The sequence below is a fragment of the Chiloscyllium plagiosum genome, chromosome 10 (genome assembly GCF_004010195.1).
Source record: "Chiloscyllium plagiosum isolate BGI_BamShark_2017 chromosome 10, ASM401019v2, whole genome shotgun sequence".
Classification (NCBI taxonomy): Eukaryota; Metazoa; Chordata; class Chondrichthyes; order Orectolobiformes; family Hemiscylliidae; genus Chiloscyllium; species Chiloscyllium plagiosum.
This window is the reverse complement of record NC_057719.1, coordinates 29,490,754-29,515,700: the sequence shown is the minus strand read 5'-3', so window position 1 is coordinate 29,515,700 and position 24,947 is coordinate 29,490,754. Positions and strand designations below refer to the sequence as shown.

General features: G+C 40.3%; 1 protein-coding gene across 1 annotated transcript in view; it reads left to right on the top strand.

The window, feature by feature from the left end:
- pcnx4 (pecanex 4) overlaps positions 1-24,947 on the top strand; it is a 41,810-nt gene that overhangs the window by 3,842 nt on the left and 13,021 nt on the right. Inside the window, exons 2-6 of the mRNA XM_043697265.1 lie at positions 1,798-2,538; positions 3,983-4,159; positions 17,605-18,125; positions 19,822-19,922; positions 24,337-24,459. Coding sequence (XP_043553200.1) covers positions 1,850-2,538; positions 3,983-4,159; positions 17,605-18,125; positions 19,822-19,922; positions 24,337-24,459 — 1,611 coding nt within the window. The 5' untranslated portion in view covers positions 1,798-1,849. The remainder of the gene's footprint in view (positions 1-1,797; positions 2,539-3,982; positions 4,160-17,604; positions 18,126-19,821; positions 19,923-24,336; positions 24,460-24,947) is intronic.

Below are 24,947 nucleotides of genomic sequence, written 5' to 3'. Positions count from 1 at the left end.
GTATGGAATGAGCTGCCAGAGGATGTGGTGGAGGCTGGTACAATTGCAACATTTAAGAGGCATTTGGATGGGTATATGAATAGGAAGGGTTTAGAGAGATATGGGCCGGGTGCTGGCAGGTGGGACTAGATTGTGTTGGGATATCTGGTCGGCATGGACAGGCTGGACCGAAGGGTCTGTTTCCATGCTGTACATCTCTATGACTCTAAGAATGTGTGAAACGTTTTGATCATGTTTGATATTATGATTACAGTAAGTCAATCTTCGAGGCTTGTTGTTTTATTTGTTCATGGAATATGGATATTGCTAGCTGGGTCATTGTTTATTACTCATCCCAAATTTAGGAGTCATTGACATTGTTATGGGTCTGTGGTCACAGGTAGACCAGACTAGGTGAGGATGGCAGACTTCCTTACTGAAGGACATTAGTGAATCAGATTGATTTTTACAACAATCCACTGTTACATGGTACCATTAAGGTAGCTTTGAATTCCAGGTTTTTATCTGAATTACCAACTCAAATTCCGTCATTTGCTATGGTGGGATTCAAACTCATATTCCTAGAACAATAGCATGGGATTCTGGGTTGCTAGACCAGTGACATTACTGCAAGTCACTGGTTCTTCTCAGAACGGACACTTGTTAAAGTGTTAGATATTATGAAAATATATAAATCATTGGGGATCTTAAAAATAAACCATATTCCCACATGGGGAATCTATTACAAGGGAAAATGATCTTCAAATACAATTAGGCCATTTAGGAATGAAATCAGAAATTGCATTTTTACGCAAAAATAATGAACATTAGGAGCATGTCCTTTGATGGCCATTGCTACTGGATTAGTTGAAACATTGAAGACTGAGGTGAATTTTTGTTATACGCAAGACAGAAAGCCCAAGTAGGCAATTGAGATTTACATCAGCCATGATTTCACTGAATGGCAGAACAGAATCCAGAGATTGAGTATATTTATAACACTGAAAAATGCTCCCCAGCACAACTAACCTGTGTTGAAGCTTATCTTCCAGGAGCAAATTATTCAAATAAAAAAGCAAATGTCTTTCAAAGCAAATAATAATTCAAACTATATTATTTTCCCCTGTTCTTCTATTACTTCATGCCTGAACATTTGAGACTCCTGAGTAGTACCTATGACTATATTAGCAATAATTAAAAATCCATGTTTGGCAAGGGGGAGGTAAAGTGGTGATTATAATTGTGTAGACAACTGCAAAAAGTAATTCTTTCGGGGCAAGAAAGGAAAAAAAGCTAATCAAGGATAAAATATTTACATTTTGAGTGGATGCTGTGGGAGGTATTTCAAAAACATTTAATGCAACTATATGGGATTAAGAGGTTTTACTTGTATCTTAAGCAAGTGATCGCTCAATATGTTTGTGAAGGTTATCATTCAGTATTGGTAACATCTGAAAAACAGAACCAGTTTGAAATACTAATTTAGTAAATTTGCTGTGTTACATAAATAAGTTAGTTTTTGCATTTGGGTTGCAGCAGGATCACAACAAACATAGAACTTAACTACAGGTTCTCAGTTACCCACAGCACTTAATACCTTTCAGCTTTTTTTAGGATGTTTGTACATTGAATAGTGAGTCAATATGTTTGGTAATGTTTTTTCACACACTTGTTTGCCTCCACCATATGTAAATGTGTCCTAGACTGTTGCTTTGAATTGTAATGAAAACGTGATGCCAAATTTTATGTGCTTGTTTACTTGGTATAATAGTGGAGATAATGTTTATATCCCTAACTGTCAAATTCTGACATTCCTAGGCAAAATCGTGTTATGGAAACATTAACAAAGTAAGAATTGTGCAAAATCAGGATGGGTCCAGATGTTCCACTACTAAACGACTACAAACAGGAATTCTTTTGGAAACGGTTTCCACAGACGATACTAGGAGGACCACGCTTCAAACTTGGATACTGTGCTCCGCCTTACATTTATGTTAACCAAATTATTTTGTTTCTGATACCATGGGTTTTTGGTGGTGTAGGGACTGTTCTTTACCAACTAAATATATTAAACGATTGTTGGGCATCAGTCCTTGCTGCAGGATTGATGTTGCTGGCAGCCTTCATTGTCCAAGGCATGAGCCTATGGGTCAGACAAAAGAATGTGACAGTTGAAATATTTCCATCTGAAAATACTTTGGCAGATGAGGATGAATTTGATTTTTCCAGCTGTGCTGGGCCAGAGACAATAAAATTTATCATACCTGGAAAAAAGTATTTAATCAATACAGTTTTTCATTCCATCCTAGCTGGAGCATTATGTGGCCTTGGAACATTTTATTTACTACCTAACAGCTTAATGCTACTATATACCAACACAGGGGCAACTTTTGTGCTCTTCGTTTTTGGTTGGGTAACAGTGTGCATTGGAGAATATTCTTTAATCATAAATACTGCGGTGGAGACTGCCACATTCCAACCACAAGATACATATGAAATCAATGCACTCACCAGACCACTTTACATTTTTCTTTTCATTGCAATGGATCTTGCTTACAGGTAAAAAAAATTTTAATCTTTGATTTGGTGAGGAGTTGGTTGTAGAATTACAATTGAATTAAGTGACTACATTTAAATTTTGGGTTCAGATTTTGACTTGATTTTCAATTGTGAATTTGCATTCCAATTTTCATGTTTTTAAAAATACCACTAACGATATGACTGGATACGTGACTTAAGTATGAATTTTTTTTCAACTTAGAAATTGTTAGAAAAAATAAAATTGGATTTTCTTTAGTATTGGTCTAGTTTAAATTCCGAAATGGCTTTTAGTTCCTTGCAAATTAGGGCTGTGTATTTGAAAATATTAAAATCATAGCATCCTTAGTGTGGAAGCAGGCCATTCGCCCCATCATGTTCACACTGACCTTCCAAAGAGCATTCCACCTAGATCCACCTCCCTATCCTTTCCTTATGACTCTGCATTTCCTATAGCTAATCCATCTCATCTACACATCCCTGGACACTGTGGGCAATTTAGCATGGCCAATCCACCAAACCTGAATATAGAATCATAGAAGTTCATAGATTAGATTCCCAACAGTGTGGAAACAGGCCTTTCGGCCCAACCAGTCCACATCGACCCTCCGAAGAGTAACCCACCCAGACCCATTTCCCTCTGACTAATGCACCAAGCACTCTGGGCAATTTAGCATGGCCAGTTCATCTGACCGCACATCTTTGGACTGTGGGAGGAAACCCACGCAGACACGGGGAGAATGTGCAAACTCCACACAGACATTCGCTCGAGGCTGGAATTGAACCTGGGATCCTGGTGCTGTGAGGCAGCAGTGCTAACCACTGAGCCACCATGCCACCAAGTCTACTGACTGGAATCCCCTTCTTTGGACTGTCAGCGGAAACTGGAACACCTACAGGAAACCCACCCAAACACAGGGAGAATGTGCAACCTCCACACAGACAGTTGCCTGACAGTGAAAAATATTGATGGTGTGAGTTTTAGAAAGTTGAATAATTTTCATGAGCTGGGGTTAAATACAAAAGGTTCAGTAAATTATCTTCATTTTCATTTTTAAGGAAAGTTTGTATGTGTTGAGTATGACTCTTAATTTGCAGTTGACCTAATGTTACTTGCACTAGAGAAGTGAAATTAGCCAGTCAGCTCCAAAAGAACAGCTGGCTTTTATATCTTCTAAACATGGAGATTGATGGAATTTAGAAACCTAATTTTGCGGGTAAAGGAATTAGAATGTGTAATGTTGACTCTCTCTTCTGATTATGTATCAATAGCTTGGAATTCCATTCTTGCTCATATAAATTTATCAATATTATGTTCCAGTCTTGAGGAAATTTTAGTTACTTGTAATATTTAACTAATGGTAGGCTTTCTGAATCTGGATATTGGATTTTGAATAGTGAGGTATATAGCTGAAGTATCTTGTACAATAGTGCTTTGAAGTTAATTGACTTTTTCTTTCCTCAGATTTACAGTAAACCCAACCCTGCTTCAAATAAATCAGATTTTGCACATTATTTTTGTATTTCTGCCTGTCATCTGGGCAGTTGGTATTTTGCCTCCTGTGGATGCACTTTTCTTATGGGTTCTTGAACAAGTCTTAGAATTTGGGCTTGGAGGTTCACCCATGGCAACCAATTTAAGGTAAGATTTAAATCTTCACAAATGTAAAAACATGAAGATAAAAAGGCAGTTCTTTCATCAACTTAAAAGTTTCATGTGAATATTGCCTCATCCTGTTGTACACAGGTTATAGTATATTTTATGATGGCCATTGGATATTTGTTGGTCTTTCAGAATCCCATTCTTTCAGGGCCTCACTAATACAGCGTCTTGGTGATTGTGCAGATGCCCTTTGGAGCATGTGGTTTATGAAGTGGTTGTTATTGCATTCAGATTCTGCATATCAAACTGATCCTGATTCACTACATTAGCCTAATTTGTAGGTTAATGCTTTTCATTTTTCACTCCACATGAGAGAGCCAATATTTTGTCCCCTCTGATAAATTTTCTTTCCTACTCTCCCCTTCTAAAGGCATTAATTTTTTGAGATACTTTCAGAGGCCCTTCAGTACTTTGCCAGAGTTACATTTAGTCATTTGTGTGAGACTTGAAAGTGAATGACAGTGCTGATCATTCAAATGATATCATGTATGAGTTCAATCTTGTCCTCATCTCATGTACATATGTATTTCCAGTAAGGATCAGTGGACAGTCATCATTGCAAATCTGTTTTCTAATCCAGCTGTACTAAATTTTTAACTGTTGAAACCCTCTGCCTCAACTAATTGAGTAAATAATAGGCATTAAAATACAAAACTTCCTAAAATTTATGATTCATTGATGTGATGTATCAGGGTTGTAAAAAATCTGCAATTAGAATTTGTAAATGTTATATAAAAATTAGACTCCCTATTATTTTCAAAAACTGTGATGTAAATACTTTGTTTAGCATATTCTATGTCAATTTATATTGTTAAGGTGAGGAGAAAAATACCTGTATTTCATTACCAATTATTATCAGAGTATGCAATCTTGAAAATAATATATCATATTCAATAGGAGTAAATATCCAAGGAACTGAATCATTAAAGAAAACAAATGGCATAATGTAGACATTATTTGGAAGAATGTTCGATTGCCTCACCTTAATGTACATGTATTTCCTGAAAATGACGCAACTATTGTGTTAGGTACAAAACCTTTTGTTGTCCGTTACCAAGTAATGCTTTGTGAACTCAGTTACAAACATTTTATTCGTGCAGCAGGAGATGTGTACAACTTATTTCCTGTTCTTATTTTAAAACCGGAAGTCAAAGAGACTAAAATATAGCAACATAATTAGGCCATTTGGCCCATCAAGTCTTCATCACTATTCGATCATGGCTGATATAGTCCTTCACCCCATTTTCCTTCCTTCTCCCCATAATCCTTGATTCCCCTTTATCAATCAAGAATCTAGCTATCTCTGCTTTAATGCACTCAATGACTTGGCCTTCACAGCCTTCTATGGCAAGGAGTTCCACAGACTCACCTCATCTCAGTTCTAAAGGGTTGTCCTTTCACTCTGAGGCTGTGCCCTAGAGTCCTAGTCACTCCTACTAGTGGAAGCATGTTTTCCACATCCACTTTATCCAGGCCTCTCAGTAATTGTAAGTTTGGATGAAACTTTGCTCGCTGAACTGGAAGGTTTGTTTTCAGACGTTTCGTCACCATACTAGGTAACATCATCAGTGAGCCTCCGGTGAAACATTAGTGGTATGGCCCGCTTTTTATTTATGTGTTTATGTTTCCTTGGGCTGATGATACTATGATGGTGTCATTTCCTGTACTTTTCCTCAGGGGGTGGTAAATGGGATCCAAGTCAATGTGTTTATTGATAGAGTTCTGGTTGGAGTACCATGCTTCTAGGAATTTGCGCATTTGTCTCTGTTTGGTTTCTCCTAGGATGGATGTGTTGTCCCAGTCAAAGTGGTATCCTTCCTCATTTGTAAATAAAGGTTCTAGTGAGAGTGGGTCATGTCTTTTTGTGGCTAGTTAATATTCATGTATCTTGGTGCCTAGTTTTCTGCCTGTTTGTCCAATGTAGGAAAAGAACAGGAAATGACATTACCACAGGAAATGGCCACCTCAGAAAATGACATCACTGACCCAAGGAAACCTAAACACATAAATAAAAAGCGGACCATACCACCAGTGCTTCACCGGATGCTCACTAATGATGTTACCTAGTATGGTGACGAAACATCTGAAAATGAACCTTCCAGCTCAGCAAGCAAACTTACATCCAGAACCGCAACCTGAGCTACAAATCTTCTCAAAACTCGCTATCTGTAGGTTTCAATAAGAACCGCCCCCCCCCAATCCTTCTCAACTCCATTAAATACAGACCCAAAGTCCTCAGCTACTCCTCATATGACAAACACTTCATTCGTGGGATCATTCTTGTAAGGCACCACTGGACCTCTCCAATGCCAGCAATCCATCTTTAGATATGGGACCCAGAATTGCTGGCGACATTCCAAATACAGTCTGACCAGCACCTTATTTAAGTAGTACATTCCTGCAACTGTATTCTAACACTCTTGAAATGAATGCAAACATTGCATTTGCCTTCCTAACTGCTAACTGACCCTGCCTGTTAACATTAAGAGAATTCTGAACCAAGACTCCCATGTCCCTTTGATTGCTGTTCCACTAACATCCATGTTAGGCTCCCGTTCCAATCAACTCTTGCCATCATATCTTTGTAGTTATCTTTACACAATTGAAGTACTGTTACATCTGATTTCAAACGCCTTTCCCCTTTAGAAAAATGTATACACCTCTTCTTTCTACCAAAGTGCATAACTCTCACACTTTTTAATACATTGTTTTCCATCTGCCACTTCTTTGCCTACTCACCTTGCATGTCCAAGTCCTTTTGCAGCCTCCTTGCGTTTTCAATACTACCTATCCGTCCACCAATCTTTGTGTCATGTACAAACTTAGCAAGAATGCCCTCAGTTCCATCATTCAGACATTTAATTTATAACATGAATAGTTGTGGTCCCAACACTGATCCCTGCGGAACTCCACTACTCTCTAGCTGTCATCCCAAAAAGACCTCTTTATCCCCGCTTTCTGCCTTCTTCCAGTAAGCCCATCCTCTATCCATGCCATACCTTGCCCCTAACACCGTTGGATCTAATCTTGTTTAGCAGCCTTCTGTGTGGCATCTTATCAAAGGCCATCTGAAAGTCTAAACAGATCACGTCCACTGGCTGTCCTTTGCTTAACCTGATCATTACTTCTGTAAAAAAAAATTCTAACAAATTTGTCAGGCATGACTTCTCCTTGATGAAGTCATACTGACTCAACCCTATTTTACCATGATTTGGAGATGCTGGTGTTGGACTGGGGTGCAGTTAAAAGTCACACAACACCAGGTTATAGTCCAACAGTCCACCTGTTGGATGATAACCTGGTGTCGTGTGGTTTTTAACTATTTTACCATGCACTTCTGAGTACCCTGCAATCTGATCCTGAATAATTGATTCTAAAATCTTGCCATGGTTTGAGGTCAGGGTTATGGGCCAATAATTTCCTGTCTTCTGCCTCCCTCCCTTCTTAAACAAGGGTATTATATTATATTAGTAATTTTCCAGTCCTCTGGGATGCCCCTGACTCTAGTGATTCCTGAGAGATCACCTCCAAAATCTCCTCAGCTAATTTCTTCAGAACTCATCAGTCCGATGATTTATCCACCTTCAGACCTTTCAATTTCCTTAGCGTCTTCTCCTTAGTGATGGCCACTACATTCACATCTGATCCCAACTCTCTTCTGGTATGCCTCCATCATGTCTTCCACTGTGAAGACTGATGCAAAGTACCTATTCTTTGTCCTCAGTACTATTTCTCCTGCCTTACTTTTTTAGTTATCCTCTGCTGGTTTTTAAAGGCTTCTCAACGCTCTGGCTTTCCACTAATCTTCACCACATTGCTTTTTTTTTACTTTTATGCTTTTCCTGAACTCCCTTGTCAGCCGTGGTTGCCTTGTCTTCTACTTGGTATGTTTTTTCTTCCTTGGTATGAATTTCTGCTGTGCCTGCTGAATTACTCCCTAAAACTCCTATGATTGCTGTTCCACTAACATCCATGTTAGGCTCCCGTTCCAATCAACTCTTGCCATCATATCTTTGTAGTTATCTTTACACAATTGAAGTACTGTTACATCTGATTTCAACTCCTCCCTCTCAAAATGCAGGGTGAATTTTATTGCATTATGGTCACTGCTCCCTCAGGGTTCCTTCACCTTCACTCTCTAATCAAGTCTGCCTCTTTACATTAGCACCAAATCCAGAATTGCCTGTTTCCTATGGGCTCTACCAAAAGCTGCTTCCCAAAAAAAATCTGTTTCACAAATTCCTTTTCTTTGGATCTGGATGTTCCCTGTCTACCATGATTATTCTAATAGTGTCTTTTCTATCTCCTGATTTATTTTCTTCCCCACGTATGGTTTGGAGGCATTTACATAACTCCTATTTGTTCCATTGCAGTTCCTTAACTCTGTCTAAACAGCCTTTAGACTCTACATCACTTCTTGCCATCAGTTTAATATTTAATTTCTTACTAACAAAGTAACCCCGCTCCTCTGCCTATCTGCCTGTCCTTTTCCTGGACACACATCTTGGATATTTTGTTCGCAGCCCTGATTCCCTTGCAGCCACATCTCTGTGATACTCACAACATTCTACCAGCCAGAAGATTAATTCACAAAGTTGGATCATATGGGATTAGGGATAATTTATTAGGGATTAGGGATCGATGACTGGCTAATGGACAGAAGACACGGAGTTGGGATAAATGGTTTATGTTCTGGATGGCAAGATGTAACTAGTGGGGTGCTACAGGATTCGAACCTTACAAATGGATATAGACAGATTAGGAGGGTGGGCCAAAATGTGGAATAGTGTTTAACGTGGATAATTGCGAGGTCATGCATTTGGGTCGAAAAATGGGAAGGAATCCTTATCTTAATGGGGAGAGACTTTGGAGTGCTCCAGTACAGCGGGATCTAGGTGTACTTGTTCATGAGTCACAGAAAACTAGCTTACATGTACAGAAGATAATAAAGAAAATGAATGGAATGTTGGCTTTTATTGATATAGGCATAGAATATAAAAGTAAGGAAGTATTGTTGCAACTATACAAGGTATTGGTGAGACCGCACCTGGTGTATTGTGCACAGATTTGGTCCCCGTATTTGAGGAAAGATGTAGTTGCATCGGAGGCAGTTTATAGGAGATTCACTAGATTTATCCAAGAGATGAGAGGTTTGTCATTTGAAAAGAGATTGAACAGTTTAGGCCTATACTTTCTGGAATTTAGAAGCATGAGGGGAGATCGAATTGAGGTATTAAAGACGATAAAAGATGTTGGTAAAATAGATATGGAGCAGATACCTCCTTTTGGGGCATTCTAGGACGAGAGGTCATTGTCTTACGATAAGGGGTAGCAAATTTAAAACAGAATTGAGGAGAAACTATTCTCCCAAAGGGTTTGTGAATCTGTGGAATTCGTTACCCCAAAGTGTAGTGGATGCTTGGACAATGAGCAAATTTAAGAGGAGTTAGACAGATTTTTAATTGGTAATAAGTTGAAGGGATATGGAGGGAAGACAGCAAAATGGGGGTGAGGAACATTATCAGCCATGATCGAATGGCAGAGCAGACTCAATGGGCTGATTGGCCTAATTCTACTTTTATATCTTATGAACTTATTATTTGCCAGGACTCTGGTCTCACCATGATCCAGCTGGAGCTCATCTCATTTGAACATCTCCCTCGTTTCCCAGTACTGTTGCCAATGTCCCATGAATTCAATGTCCCATCCATTTATATTTGCCAGGAAATGGTATTGGAGAGACTGTTAGGTCTGAAGGCTGATAAGTCCCCAGGACCTGATGGTCTACATCCCAGGGTACTGAAGGAGGTGGCTCTAGAAATCAAAGATGCATTGGTGATCATTTTCCAATGTTCAATAGATTCAGGATCAGTTCCTGCGATTGGAGGGTGGCTAATGTTGTCCCACTTTTTAAGAAAGGAGGGAGAGAGAAAGCAGGGAATTATAGACCAGTTAATCTGACCTCAGTGGTGGGAAAGATGCTGGAGTCAATTATAAAGGATGAAATTACGACACATCTGGATAGTAGAACGTGATCTAGGTGTTCTTGTACATCAGTCAATAAAAGCAAGCATGCAGGTACAGCAGGCAGTGAAGAAAGCTAATAGCATGCTGGCCTTCATAACAAGAGGAATTGAGTATAGAAGCAAAGAGGTTCTTCTGCAGCTGTACAGGGCCCTGTTGAGACCACACCTAGAATATTGTGTGCAGTTTTGGTCTCCAAATTTGAGGAAAGACATTCTGGCTATTGAGGGAGTGCAGCGTAGGTTCACGAGGTCAATTCCCGGAATGGCAGGACTATCTTACATTGAAAGATTGGAGCGACTGGGCTTGTATACTCCTGAGTTTAGAAGGCTGAGAGGGGATCTGATTGAGGCGTATAAGATTTTAAAGGATTGGACACTCTGGAGGCAGGAAGCAAGTTTCCTCTGATGGGCGAGTCCCGAACCAGAGGACACAGTTTAAAAATAAGGGGTAGGCCATTTAGAACAGAGTTGAGGAGAAACTTCTTCACCCAGAGAATGGTGGGTGTGTGGAGTGCTCTGCCCCAGAAGGCTGTAGAGGCTAAGTCTCTGGATACTTTCAAGAAAGAATTGGATAGAGCTCTTAAGGATAGTGGAAACAAGGGTTATGGGGATAAGGCAGGAACAGGATACTGATTGAGGATGATCAGCCATGATCATAATGAATGGTGGTGCTGGATCGAAGGGCAGAATGGCCTACTCCTGCACCTATTGTCTATTACTCCCACATCAATCTTCGAGCCACGCATTTACGTCTTTAATCTTGTTGACCCTGTGCCAATAAGCTCATGGTTAAGGTAGTAATCTGGAAATTACTGGTTTGGTTCTGCTTTTTAATTTAGCCCTTAGTTACTCATATTCCTTCAGCAGGACCTCTTTCTTCTAACCATATCATTGTTAACCACTTGGACCATGACACTGGGTCTTTCCCCTCCCACTGTAGTACCTCTGTAGCCCAGGTGAAGGATCCTGAACCCAGACAACAGGCAGGCAACATAACCATTGGGACTCTCGATCCTGGCCAGAGAACAGTATCTATTCCCGCTACTGTACTATCTCCGATTACAATTACAGTTCTGTTTTCTCCCCACTCTTGAATGGTTTCCAGTAAATGCAATGCTTTGTTAGTTTGCTCATCCTCCCTAAAACCCCTGCTCTTGTCCATACAAGCAAGAATCTCAAACCTATTAGACAAAGTCAAGGGCTGAGGCTCTTTCAGCACTATTTCCTGGATCCCTCTATCTGTCTCACTTGTAGTTATACACTCCAGTCCCTGACCACTGACTGAATTCAAGGTAGTTAATCTAAACAGTGACTGCCTACTGAAACACAGCATCCAGGTAACTCTTCCCCCACCCTCATCTGTTGCAGTGTTGGAAGCTCAGACTCCAGCTCATCAACCCTGAGCCAGAGTTCCTCAAGCTGCTAACACTTCCTACAGATGTGGTCAAACACATCTTGTGTTGGAAATTGTATAAACCACAACCTTTTCAAGATAGTGGTGCCAGCACAGTAGATAGTGTTCGGGCTCCTGAGCCTGTCCGCTTCAGGCTGACAGCATCCTTTCCTCTCCTTTTCGTCTACCTTTGTTTTCTTTTCTTACTTCATCATTGGAGTTGAAGCAGTGTCGGTGGGGCGGCTACTGCAGTGTCAGCAGCGTAGATCAGGACCCTTGGCAGCAGTGACAATGCCCAGAGCAGGGGCTCCTTGTGATAGTAGACCTGGAGCGTGTACTTGTGGTGATGGCCAGAGTGGGGACTCCTGGCTGCAGTAGGCCTGAAGCCTAGACTCTTGGAGGCGGCAGTGGCGGTGGTGGTAGTGCCCAGAGCAGGGACTCCTGGCAGTAATGGCGAGATGTTGGCAGCTGTAGCAGAGCCAGAGTCTCCTGGGGCATTAGTGTTATCATTGCTGTACCCAGAGCAGTGATTCTTTGAGGCCCTGAGCACCTTGTAGAGACCTTGCAGAAGCCCTGGGGCTGTGCTCGAGACTCAATTTGAACAGAAGATGAACTCTATTTAGGTAATTTCTTTTCGTTCTTTTTGCAACTCAGAATGGTTCCAGATTGTGATGACAAAACACTTTTCACTGTATTTTCTGAGATATATGGGACAATAAAATTATTCATTCAATGCCGTCTAACAGCTCCCACATCATGTAGGTACAACACATGGCTGGCTCTGCATCTCTGTTTTATTTTCTTAGTTCTTAATTTTATTTTAAAGATTTATGACTGATTTGTTTAGTTTGTAGCCTATAAATATTTCACTTATTTATTTTCAATCTGAAAGTTACTCATAATAGTCCAATTACAGCCTTTACTAACCAATCAACTTACAGTTTTCCTGTGATGTCACTCTTTCTTTTGTGCTGGGCCCCTCATCCTGGGTTTCAATTTATCCTGTAAAAAAACTTTACAAATTATGAACTAAAAAAGCAAACCAAAATCACCTCTGCTGTCTGCACTGAATTCCCACACTGCCTCTAAATTCCCCGAAACATATGCTGACTTGGGCTATGTCTCACTCCAGATAGTGCACAACTTACTGGTGTCTAAAAGCAAATAAGCTCCTTTTTTCTTCTCACTGTGTCTACTTGTTTATCAGTCCTCCAGTTATAATCCAGCAGCCCAAAACCTGCAGTGCACTTGTTGATTAATTACAGTCCTACATGTTAACTTTGATAACTTGATAGCACAGAAATTATTTAAAAATTACATTGTCATGTAAGTGGACGTTTGTTAACGTTGCATCGGGTGTGGTCTCCTCTATATCGAGGAGACAGGATGCCTTCTTGCAGATTGCTTCAGAGAACATCTCTGGGACACCCGCACCACCAACCCCACTGCCCTGTGGCTGAATACTTCAACTCCCCCTCTCACTCCGTGAAGGACATGCAGCCTCCACCACCAAACCATTACCACCTGACATCTGGAGGAGAAATGCCTCACATTCCACTTGGGACCCTGCAACCACACGAGATAAATGTGGATTTCAACAGCTTCCTCATTTCCCCTCTCCCTCCCCCCCCCCCCCCCCCCCCCCCCCCTTTCCCCAAACCCCATCCCCTCCTATTTATCTCTCAGCCCCAATCCAAGCCTCATTCCTGGTGAAGGGCTTATGCCCAAAACGTCAATTCTCCTGCTCCTTGGATGCTGCCTGACCTGCTGTGCTTCTCCAGCACTACACTCTCTACACTTAGAATATTGTGTCCAGTTCTGGTCTTTTTATTCCTGATGAAGGGCTTTTGCCCGAAACATTGATTTCGCTGCTCGTTGGATGCTGCCTGAACTGCTGTGCTCTTCCAGCACCACTTATCCAAAATTCTGTGGCTATCTATCTATGCCTCTCATTACCTTGTACACCTCTATCAAGTCCCCTCCCTTCTTCTCTCCAGTGTGAAAAATCCAAGCTCGCTCATCCTCTCTTCATAGACAAGCCCACCAATCCAGGCAGCATCCTGGTAAATCTCCTCTGCACCCTCTCTAAAGCATCTACATCCTTTGCATAATGGGGCGACCAGAACTGGACATAATATTCTAAGTGTAGAGAGTGTAGTGCTGGAGAAGCACAGCAGGTCAGGCAGCATCCAAGGAGCAGGAGAATTGACGTTTTGGGCATAAGCCCTTCACTTTATTCCTGATGAAGGGCTTTTGCCCGAAATGTCGATTTCGCTGCTCGTTGGATGCTGCCTGAACTGCTGTGCTCTTCCAGCACCACTGATCCAGAATCTGGTTTCCAGCATCTGCAGTCATTGTTTTTGCCACAGAACTTTCCCCAGGGCAGAAATGGCTGTCACGAGGGGTCATAATTTTAAGGTGATTGGAGGGAGGTATGGGGAGATGTTCTTTACACTCCGAATAGTGGGTGCGTGGAATTCACTGCCAGCAGTGTGGTAGAGTCAGAGGCATTAGGGACATTTAAGTGTCTGCTAGATAAGCACATGGATGGCAGTAATTTGAGGTGTGTGTAGATTAAGTTGATCTTAGATCTTTAAGATAAATGCTTGACACAACATCGTGCGCAAAGGGCCTGTACTATGCTGTACTGGTCTCTCTCTTCTGTGTTCTATCTTCAGTCCCACCTATTCTTGATAGAGCTTAAGTATTTTTCAGTAGTTTTATATTTAAAGGTAACAGCCATTTTAAAGTAGAACATTGGATGTTCCAGTTGGTATTTCAATCGGTGAAATCCGTTCTGTGATCAGTTTAGCACATGATTGATTTGAAACTAAACTTTATTTATCTGGCTTTTTCCATTATATCTTACTTAATAAAAATCTAATGATTTGATCTTCAATTTCGACTCTCCTAATAGCCTTATGGAGACTGAGTTCCACTACTTTTCGTGAAGTAACAAAAAATGTTTTTCAGACTAGACTGAATAGAAACATAGAAACTAGATGGAAGGGTGGGCCATTCAGCCCTTTGAGCCTGTTCCACCCTTCAGTAAGATCATGGCTGATCAGCCAACTTATTTTTTGACTTTCTCCCCATCTCCCTTATTACCTTTAGCCTAAAAACTATACCTAACGTTTTTTTTGAAAACATTTAATTTTTGCTCTTAACTGAATTCTGTGACAGAGAGGCTCACCACTCTCTAAAGAAATTTCTCTTCATGTCAGTACTAAATGGCCTACCCTCTAAACCTTTGACTGTGACCCCTGGTTCTAAACTCTGCAGTTATCCTGCATTTACACTGTTAAGTCCTGTTAGAATTTTATAGGTTTCTATGAGACTTCATCTTCATTCTTCTAAACTCCAGTAAATATAGTCCTAATTGATCATAACATCAGTAATGCCATCCTACAAACCAGTCTGGGAAACCTTTGTTGCAATACCTCCACAGCCAAAGCATTCCTCCCTCAAATAAGGAGATGAAAACTGCACACAGTACCTCAGTACTTTGGCAAAAGGACAGTGGAGCTAAATGTTATTTAAGTGGAGAAAAACTGAAGAAAGCTGCAGAACAGAGGAAATAAAAAGCTGCTGGAAAATCTTAGCAGGTGCGGCAGCATCTGTGAAGAGAAATCAAAGTTAATGTTTCTGGTCTGGTGACCCTTCCTCAGAACTAACCCCACCCCTTAACTATTTACCCTATCCATGCCCCTCATGATTTCATAAACCTCTATAAGGTCACCCCTCAGCCTCCAAAGCTCTAACGAAATAAAGCCCCAGCCTATTCAGCCTGTCCCTATACCTCAAGCTGTCCAGTCTTGGCAACATCCTTGTAAATCGTTACTGCATCCTTTCAAGTTCAGCAACATTCTAAGTGATTGCTGGACACCTTGTTGAGAATTTGTAGAATTGATAGCCACAGGTGAGGTGCTGGAAGACTGGAGGTTGCCTAACACGGTGCCAGTCTATAAGAAAAGTGTTAAGGAAAAGCCAGAGAACTATAGAGTAGTGAGCCTGATATCAGTGGTGGTAAGTTGTTGGAGAGAATCTTGGAAAGGCAAGGACTAATTAGGGATAGTCAACATGGCTTTGTGTATGGGAAATTATGTCTCTCAAATTTGATTGAGTTTTTTGGAGAAGTAACAATGAGGGCAGAGCGGTGCATGTGATCTATAAGGACTTCAGTAAGGCGTTCGGCAAGGTTCCTCCTGGTAGAAATGTTAATAAACTTAGATCACATGGAATGGAGGGAGAACTAGCTATTTAGGTATGGAATTGGCTTGAAGGTAGAAGACAGAGGGTGCTCGTGGAGGGTTGCTATTCAGACAGAAGGCCTGTTGTAACCAGTGGTGTGCCACAAGGATGTATGCTAGGTCTAATGCTTTTCATCATTTATATAAATGATTTAGAAGTGAACATAAGAGGTATGTTTAGTAAGTTTGCAGATTACACCAAAATTAGAGGCGTAGTGGACAGTAAAGAAGGTTACCTCTGAGTACAACAGGATCTTGATCAGATGGACCAAAGGGCTGAGGAGTAGCAGATGGAATTTAATTTAGATAAATGTGAGGTGCTGCATTTTGGAAAGGCAAATCAGGGCAGGACTGATGCACTTAATAGTAAGGTCCTGGGGAGTTTTGCTGAACAAATAGACCTTGGAGTACAGGTTCATATTACCTTGAAAGTGGAGTCGTGGGCAGATTGGATAGTGAAGAAGGTGTTTGTAAGTTTGCCTTTATTGGTCAGTGCATTGAGTAAATGAGTTGGGAGGTCATGTTGCAGCTGCACAGGTTGCACTTGGAATACTGCTTGCAATTCTGGTTTTCCTGCTATAGGAAGGATGTTGTGAAACTTGAAAGGGTTCAGAAAAGATTTACAAGGACGTTGCTGGGGCTGGAGGATTTGAGGTATAGGGAGAAGCTGAATAGACTGGAGCTATTTTCCCTGGAGTGTCGGAGGCTGAGGGCTGACCTTATATAGAGGTTTATAAAATCATAAGGGGCATATTCAAGATAAATAGACCAGGTCTTTTCCCCGGGCTGGGGAAGTTCAAAACTAGAGGGCATAGGTTTAGGGTGAGACTGGAAGGATTTAAAAAGGACATGCAGAAGGTAGTGCATATATGGACTGAGCTGCCAGAAGAAGTGGTAGAGACTGGTATAATTACAACATTTAATAGGCATCTAGATCGGTATATGAATAGGAAAGGTTTAGTTGGATATGGGCCAAATGCTGGCAAATGGGACGAGATTTATTTAGGATATCTGGTCGGCATGCAGGAGTTGGACCTAAGGGTCTGCTTCAATGCTGTGTATCTCTATGACTCAATATGGTGACTAGAATTGTACACCGTATTCTAAAATTGGCCTCACCGATGTCCTGTACAGCCACAACATGATATGCCAACTCCTTTACACAAATGTTTTGATCAATGAAAGCAAGCATGCCAACACATGGCTGTTGGTCAGAGGTCACATGTAGGCCAGACCAGGTAAGGATGGCAGTTTCCTTCCCTGAAGGACATTAGTAAATTAAATGGATTTTTACTGACAATCATCAGTGGTTTCATAGTCATCATTAGACTCTTATTTCCAGATTATTATTGAATTCAAATTCCAACATCTGGTATGGCAGGTTTCAAACCCAGGTCCCCAGAACATTACCTGGGCTTCTGAATTAATAGTCTAGCAATAGAACCACTCTGCCATCATCTACTCTTATAAATTTTACTCTGACATGATTTATTAAAACTGCCTTGTTCCACATTAACAGATCCAAACTAGTCTGATTCCTGGTTCAATCAAATTTTTACTTTGTGTTCATAACATGACAGAAATTCAGCTGGTGTATGGTAATATTGTCTTTGCCTAATCGCCACTGCTTATATGCAGGTCGCACAGTTACCGAATTTGTGGCCACATCATTACATGCATAGTAGAAAATTGGAAAAAAAAATTAATGTTGACCTCACATGTTTGGGTTTACATCTACATTTTTTATTTCTGCAGGCTGTTGGCTATGTTTATTGTGTCTGTTGGAGTGGTGATTGCAACATTCTTTATTCCCAGCACACTTGGTGTTGTGCTGTTCACAACAGGAATGGGATTTATACTGAGCCTTGATCTCAGCCAAGCTGATACTTTATTCAGATTCTGCTGCAGGACAACTCATGCCTCATTGGAATATCCTAAATACTTTGGTAAACGAATTGGATGGCGTCTTGGCTGGAAGGAAGCCTTGATCTATATTAGTCTTCTAATAGTGACACTTGTTGAAGCTGGCTTATTACATTTCTTTGTAAGAAGATCAACTGCATTTAAAATAAGTCCTCAGACTGTAATAAGCTATATTCTGATAGCGACTTTGGTAATATGGAAGATTTTCCAAGAAATTCAAGGTGCATATGTCCTCTTTGGATTCTTTCGAAATCCTTTATTCCCTAAAGTTTTAAGAACTGTGAGACTTTTTGAGCAGAAACGAGCAATATTGATGAAGTTTGGCTTTATTCAAAGGATTCTCCTTAATCTCAGTAAGTTACCTGAAATGGTAATAGATTAAATTGTCTAACTTATTTATACATTGTATTTTTAATTTTTCTCTTTCGCTTAATCGATTTTTGTCTGCAAGTAGTAATTAATTTAGTACACAATTACATATTTGTATTGAGAGCCATCACAATCTTTCCATCTGAAGGTGAAATGAAAAGACAAATTATATTACAGAGTAAAACTAATGCTCAAGACCCCAATAGATACAGTGATACTACACTTTGTAATTTAGCACAGTGCTCCAGAATGGTGACATAGGATTTTCTTCAAATATTCCTTATTCAAAACTCAATGCTGTTAGAGTTTGTTTTTTGAAGAGGTGACCAAAAAAGTAGATGAAGGTTGAGCTGTAGACATTGTCTCACTGGACATTACCAAGGCCTTCAACAGGGTGACACATAGTAGACTCCATTAGTAAAGTTAGATCATGTGAAATTCCATAGAGAGCTGCCAATTGGATACCCAAAATTGTTTCATGGTAGGAGACAGAGGGTAGTGGTAGAGAGTTGTTGTTCAGGTAGGAGGCGTGTGACCAGTAGATTGGTACTGGGTCCACTGTTGTTTGTCATTTATATTAATAATTTGGATAAGAATATAGGAGGCATGGTTAGTAAGTTTGCAGATAACACCAACATTGGTGGTATAGTGGACAGTGAAGAAGATTATTTAAGAGTATAATGGGATCTTGATCAACTGGACTGAGGAATAGCAGACGGAGTTTAATGCAGATAAATGTGAGATTTTGCATTTTGGTAAGACAAACCAGAGCAGGACTTACACAATTAGTGCTAGGGCCCTGGGGAGTATTGTCGAACAGAGCTACCTAGGGGTGCAGATACATAGTTCCTTGGAAGTGGCATCGTAGATAGACAGGATGGTGAAGAAGGTATTTGGCATACTTGCCTTCATCGGTCAGAGCATTGAGAAAAGGAGTTGAGAATTAAACTGGAAGGGCACAAAATATATTTACAAAGATGTTATCGAGACTGGAAGCTTTGAGTTATAAGAAGAAGCTGGATAGACTGGGACATTTTCCTTGGAACATTGGAAGCTGTGGGATGATCTTATAGAGGTTTATAAAATCATAAAAGGCATAGATAAGATGAATCGCCAAGGTCTTTTCCCTAGGACTCCAAAACTATATAGGTGCATAGGTTTAAGGTGAGAGGAGAAGGATTTGAAAAGGATTTGATGAGGGTCAAGGTGCCAAAAGACGTGGTCAAGGTGGTACAGTTACAACATTTAAAAGACTTTTGGGCAGGTACGTGGATAAGAAAGGTTGAGAGGGATATGGGCCAAATGAAAGGAAATGGGATCAGTTCAGTTAATGAAACCTGGTCACCATGGGCAAGTTGGGCTGAAGGGCCTGCTTCTGTGCTGTATGATTCTCTAACTGTATTAATGAATTGACTTGATCTCATTAACATAGCATTGAGAATCTGTTGGAAACATTTTTGGTAGATGGATTTTGTTTCCTATTTTCAAGTTCTGGCTGTTGACAGTTATTTGCTATATAAATGTACTGTAATGTGTGTAGAGAATTTGTCAGGATCAGAATGAACAAGAGTCTTTACTTGATCAATGTTATCCTTTTGAAATGCTAGAAGCTTAGTAGTGAACCAGTCTGTATACGTGAAATGTGAGCGAACTGTTCTAATAACAGTCTATTTGTTCTAGTCTCTCCATTTGCCATGGTAGCCTTTCTTTCTGTTGACACTTCACTGCAGGATCTCCATACGGCATCTCTTTGCATTGGATTCACACGGGCATACCGAATAGTAAGTTTGTCATACATAAATGCAATTTTTTTAACTCTTTATTTCTATAGAGGCTAATAACTTCTTTAAAAAATATTGAATTCCTGGTGATCAATTTAATCAATTTATGCAAGATTTCAAGTTTCAAGTCTTTTACTGTAACACACAAACTAAAAGCCACATTGACTAAACATTAGTTCCGTAGGCGGGTTATATTCTAAACTGCAGAAAAGATCCTCTATTGAATGTTAAAAGTGACTAAAAATTTCCATCCAGTCTGACAGCCTTTAGAGAACTATCCATATTTTAGCAACAAACATCAAGGGGAATTTTTAAAAATGTGTATTTTGGTTTTATTGTCCAGCAGAGGCAGTAAACTGGTTTCGGTCACAAAGAGGAAATTGCTCTTTAAAGCTGAGTCACTCTGCAAATTCATTTTATTCCTGGTGCCTTTAAAATGGATTTGCCATTTTTTTTCTCTCTGCTGCAAATACTGAGACTCATGCTGAGGCATGTTTACAAGGATGTTGGCAGATTCCCAGGTCTTTGCCAAGATTGTTTGAGGAAAGGTGTAAATGACTGTCGGTTGTTTCTGTGAAGGGTGTGACAGCTGAATCCAATAATGTCCAACAGGTTCCTTTGATAGCACTATTCCCAAGAATTTTGTGGCTGCTTATAGCATTTGATCTGTTTTTCTGGTTAAAATTGGTAACTCAGCACAGACAACACACTTGGGGTCTTCTAGATTGGCTAGCTTGTAACTCTCTAAAATCCTGTCTGATCCTTGCTTCCTCAATCTTAAGTAAGCTTACTCCTTCCTCTAGACTAGATGTTCTCCATCCCTTGTCACCCACCATCCCTTCTTTCAACCTACCTTCCTTTCCTTGCCTCAGTGATACATGAGTTTTAGCAAGGTGTTTGATAAGAATCCCCATGGTAGGCTCATTCAGAATGTAAGGAGGCATGGGATCTAGGGAAATCTGGGTGACTGGATAAAAGATTGGCTGGCCAATAGAAGATAGAGAGTGGTGGTAGATGGAAAGTTATCAGCCTGGAGCTTGGTGACTCATGGTGTTTCGCAGGAATCGGTTCTGTGACCTCTGCTCTTTGTGATTTTTATAAATGACATGGATGAGGAAGTGGAAGGGTAGATTAGTAAGTTTGCCAATGACATGAAGGCTGGTGGAGTTGTGGATAGTGTGAAGGGCTGTTGTAAGTTGCAACAGACCATTGACAGGATGCAGAACTGGACTTATAAGTGGCAGATGGAGTGCAATCTGGAAAAGTGTGAAGTGATTCACTTTGGAAGGTCGAATTTGAATGCGCATTACAGGCTCAAAGGCAGGATTCTTGGCAGTGTGGAGGAACAGAGGGATCTTTGAGTCCATGTCCATAGATCCCTCAAAGTTGCCATCCAAGTTGATAGGGTTGTAAAGAAGGTGTATGGTGTGTTGGCTTTCAGTAGCAGGAGGATTGGGTTTAAGAGCCGCGAGGTTATGCTGCAGCTCTGTAGAGTCCTGGTTAGACTACACTTGGAGTATTGTGTTGAGTTCTGGTCACCTCATTACAGGAAAGATGTGGAAGCTTTAGACAGGGTACAGAGGAGATTTACCAGGATGCTGCCTGGACTGGAGAGCATGTCTTATGAGGAAAGGTTGAGGGAGCTAGGACTTTATTCATTGGAGCAAAGAAGGATGAGAGGTGACTTGATAGAGATGTACAAGATGATGAGGGGCATAAATAGAGTGGATAGCCAGAGACTTTTTCCCATGGTGGAAATGTCTATCACAAGAGGGCATAGTTTTAAGGTGTAAAGAATCTGCTTTGACAAAAGGTCAGTTAGACTCGAAACATCAGCTCTTTTCTCTCCTTACAGATGCTGACAGACCTGCTGAGATTTTCCAGCATTTTCTCTGATAGTTTTAAGGTGATTGGAGGAAGGTTTAGGGGAGATGTCAGAGATAGGTTCTTTACTCAGAGAGTGGTGGGTGCATTGAATGCACAGCCAGCAGTGGTAAAGACAGATACATTAGGGACATTTAAGCGACTCTTGGATAGGCATATGGATGATAATACATGAAGGTATGTAGGTTTGTCTGCTTTTAGAGTAGGAGTAAAAGGTCAGCACAACATCAAGGCCCTGTACTGTGCTGTACTGTTCTGTGTTCTAGATTAGTAATGATCTATGTGGTGTCTTTAACCTGAAGACCACAAGAAGAGCTATGTGGCTCTGAGTGACATGTACTAAGGGCCCAGACTATGCAGTAGGATTAATGGACATGATCTTGCAGTCAGTCTTTGCTGCTGACTTTATGAAGACAACCCAATCTTGGTTGTAGGCTCCAGCAGAAACTTGTTCTTTCCACTGCAGTATGTCTGTAATGTCAAAGTTAATAGGGAGGCCTGTTGATGTGGTGCCTTAGTGGCAAAGCAATGTCTCTTTTTATGTCATAAGCACAAGGTCCTGGAGGTCTATTCAGCTCATTCTTTGTAATTTGTAACCTGACAATGTGGCTGTGCCTGTTTTAATTATAGTCCCACAGCCTTGGCTCCTTTCCACACAAACACCACACCCAAGGTGTGCACCCTCAGGGATCTACCTGGCTTGACTCCAAACCAGCTTTTCTGACACGATATCAGAAACAGCATTTTGAGGAGAGTTGTTAAGCTCCTCCCCAATGCTGTTTCTGAATATCTTTGGGACTGAGGAGCCCTGAGTGTGGGAGGGGAACAGAGTTGGGCTTGTTGTTTGATAATCCTGTTAATTTATAGGGATGTGAGCAAATGGGGTGCAGTCCGAGGCAAAAAAGTAGCTTTGCAAAGAATTTTAACTGCTGGAAAATTAGCCCAAGTTCCCAAATGACTGCTCATGGTTGACGACTCTGCCAAGATTCCTCCAGATCCCATTAAGATGCATTGCCACTTCTCCACTTGAGTATAAGTGCAGCTCTTAATAGTGGAGACCATCTTAGTGTCCACCACTATCAAAATTTAAAGATTCAGGTCAAAGCTGAGGCTTTCAGCAGTCAACATTATTAAGGGTTAAATCAGAAAATTTATGGAGACTGCAAAATCCTAAGTGTAAAAATCATGAAGTTGCTGTCCAGTTTGCACTGCTCCTCCTTGATTGTTGCTTATCTTGCTAAGAGACACTACTTTCAAACACAAAACAAGAATTTGATGGCATACCAAGTAAATGTGCAAATAATGGGAATTCTTTAATTTACTAGGCAACATGGTTGCTGAGTGGTTAGCAATGCTGCCTCACAGCACCAGGGACCCAGGTTCAATTTGAGCCTCTGGTGACTGTGTGGAGTGTGCACATTCTCATAGTGTCTGCATGGATTTCCTCAGGTTTCCTCCTACAGTCCAAAGATGTTCAGGTTAGGTTAACTGTGGGAAATGTAGGGTTATGGCGAGGTGGGGGGTGGTGGTCTGGATATGATATTCTTTGGAGGGGCGGTGTGGGCTCAATGGACCGAATTTAAATGAAAGTAAATTGTAACTTGGCAGTACAGGACTCGGAAGAAAATACTCCTGTTGAAGCTTTAGTCTTACTCTCATTATTCCAAATCTCAAAGGGAACAACAATTTATATTGCACGGAACAATTGCTTGGTTGGTTGGCACATTGACTTCTGGTAGTGGTGTTGCCATGGAGAATGCACAGGGAACAGGTAATTGTGAAGCTTTTCTTTAAATTTGAACTAGACGTGTCAGCTCTGATTGGTCAAGGCATTGACAATTTAAACAAAGTTTTGGCCATTAACTGTTCCTTGCTACATTCTCCATGGCAACATCTTTATCAGAGTCCACTTGCCAACCAATCAGCACCTCCTGCTTATTTCTTGTGATTCTTTCTTAACGAGGGCAAGATGTAAAACTTTAACACTCTCTTCAACAATTCTGTAAGAAAATTAATAACTGTGACAGGTCAAATTGTGTAGCACTGAAATTTCCTTCTACAATTGCTATGTCTTTCTTCAGACTTTAAATATCTTATAACTGTGCAACAATTTTATTTAACTCTTTCATGCTTCTTTCTCTCGCTCTGTCACTTTTTCTTTCTGACTTTTATTTTCTGTACTTTTTATACAATGAATTAAACATTCTTCATTATATTTCGTGGTTCATATTCTGTAGCTTAGTAAATAGTCCTTCTGTACGCTTGATGGAAGAGATGCGCTATTGCTTGCCCTATTCAGAGGTCGTGGATCATCTAGAGAGGACATTATATTGTATCAGACTCTTCGTTACTACATGTTGCTACCCAACAGCCCATGAAAGGTTTGGGAGCAGCTGTAAGCGTAATTCATTCACTGCTGACTACTAAATCAAAACTCCATTTAATGATAAACCATCATTGATGTTTGTATAATACAACATGTCTTTATTTTTAATTCCTTTTGTAAAACAGTATTTGGTTGCTTTAACAGGTTTGGCAGAATACAGAAAATGCACTATTGGAAGTGGTTGTGATAGCAATTGTACGACTTTCCACAGTGCATTCAAGTTTGGTGTGGTGGAACAGTATAGGTACAGGAATCCAACTTCTGATGGTAACTGCAATTTTTATTTTGTATATTTTCCTGTTTAGTAACTTGCTTCTGAGCATATATTTTAGTTTTACCTTAAATTCAGTGGGATCACCATAAGCCATAATTAGACCGTTTAAAAAAAATTAATGGACCTCCACAGAGCAAAGAAGTGTTCAGTGCAAATATGAAAATGTTTTTAAAATATCATCTTACATCTACAATAAAATACAGAAGCTGAAAATAATGCTAATAATATTTAATTATTCACTATAAGTTAGGTTCTGGTTCTGTCTGTCCATCTCTGAATATATATTACCAAAACAAATATATTTTCGAAAGGAATCTTCATTTTCTGAAATGATGATTCTTGTACAATATATTGGGTTATTATCTTGCTTTGTTTTCCCAATTTTGGTGCAAATATTTTATTCTTTCTACTTTTTGTATTGTTGCAGATATGAGGAAGAGAATTTATTCCAGAACTTTTTGTCATACATCCAATTGATTGT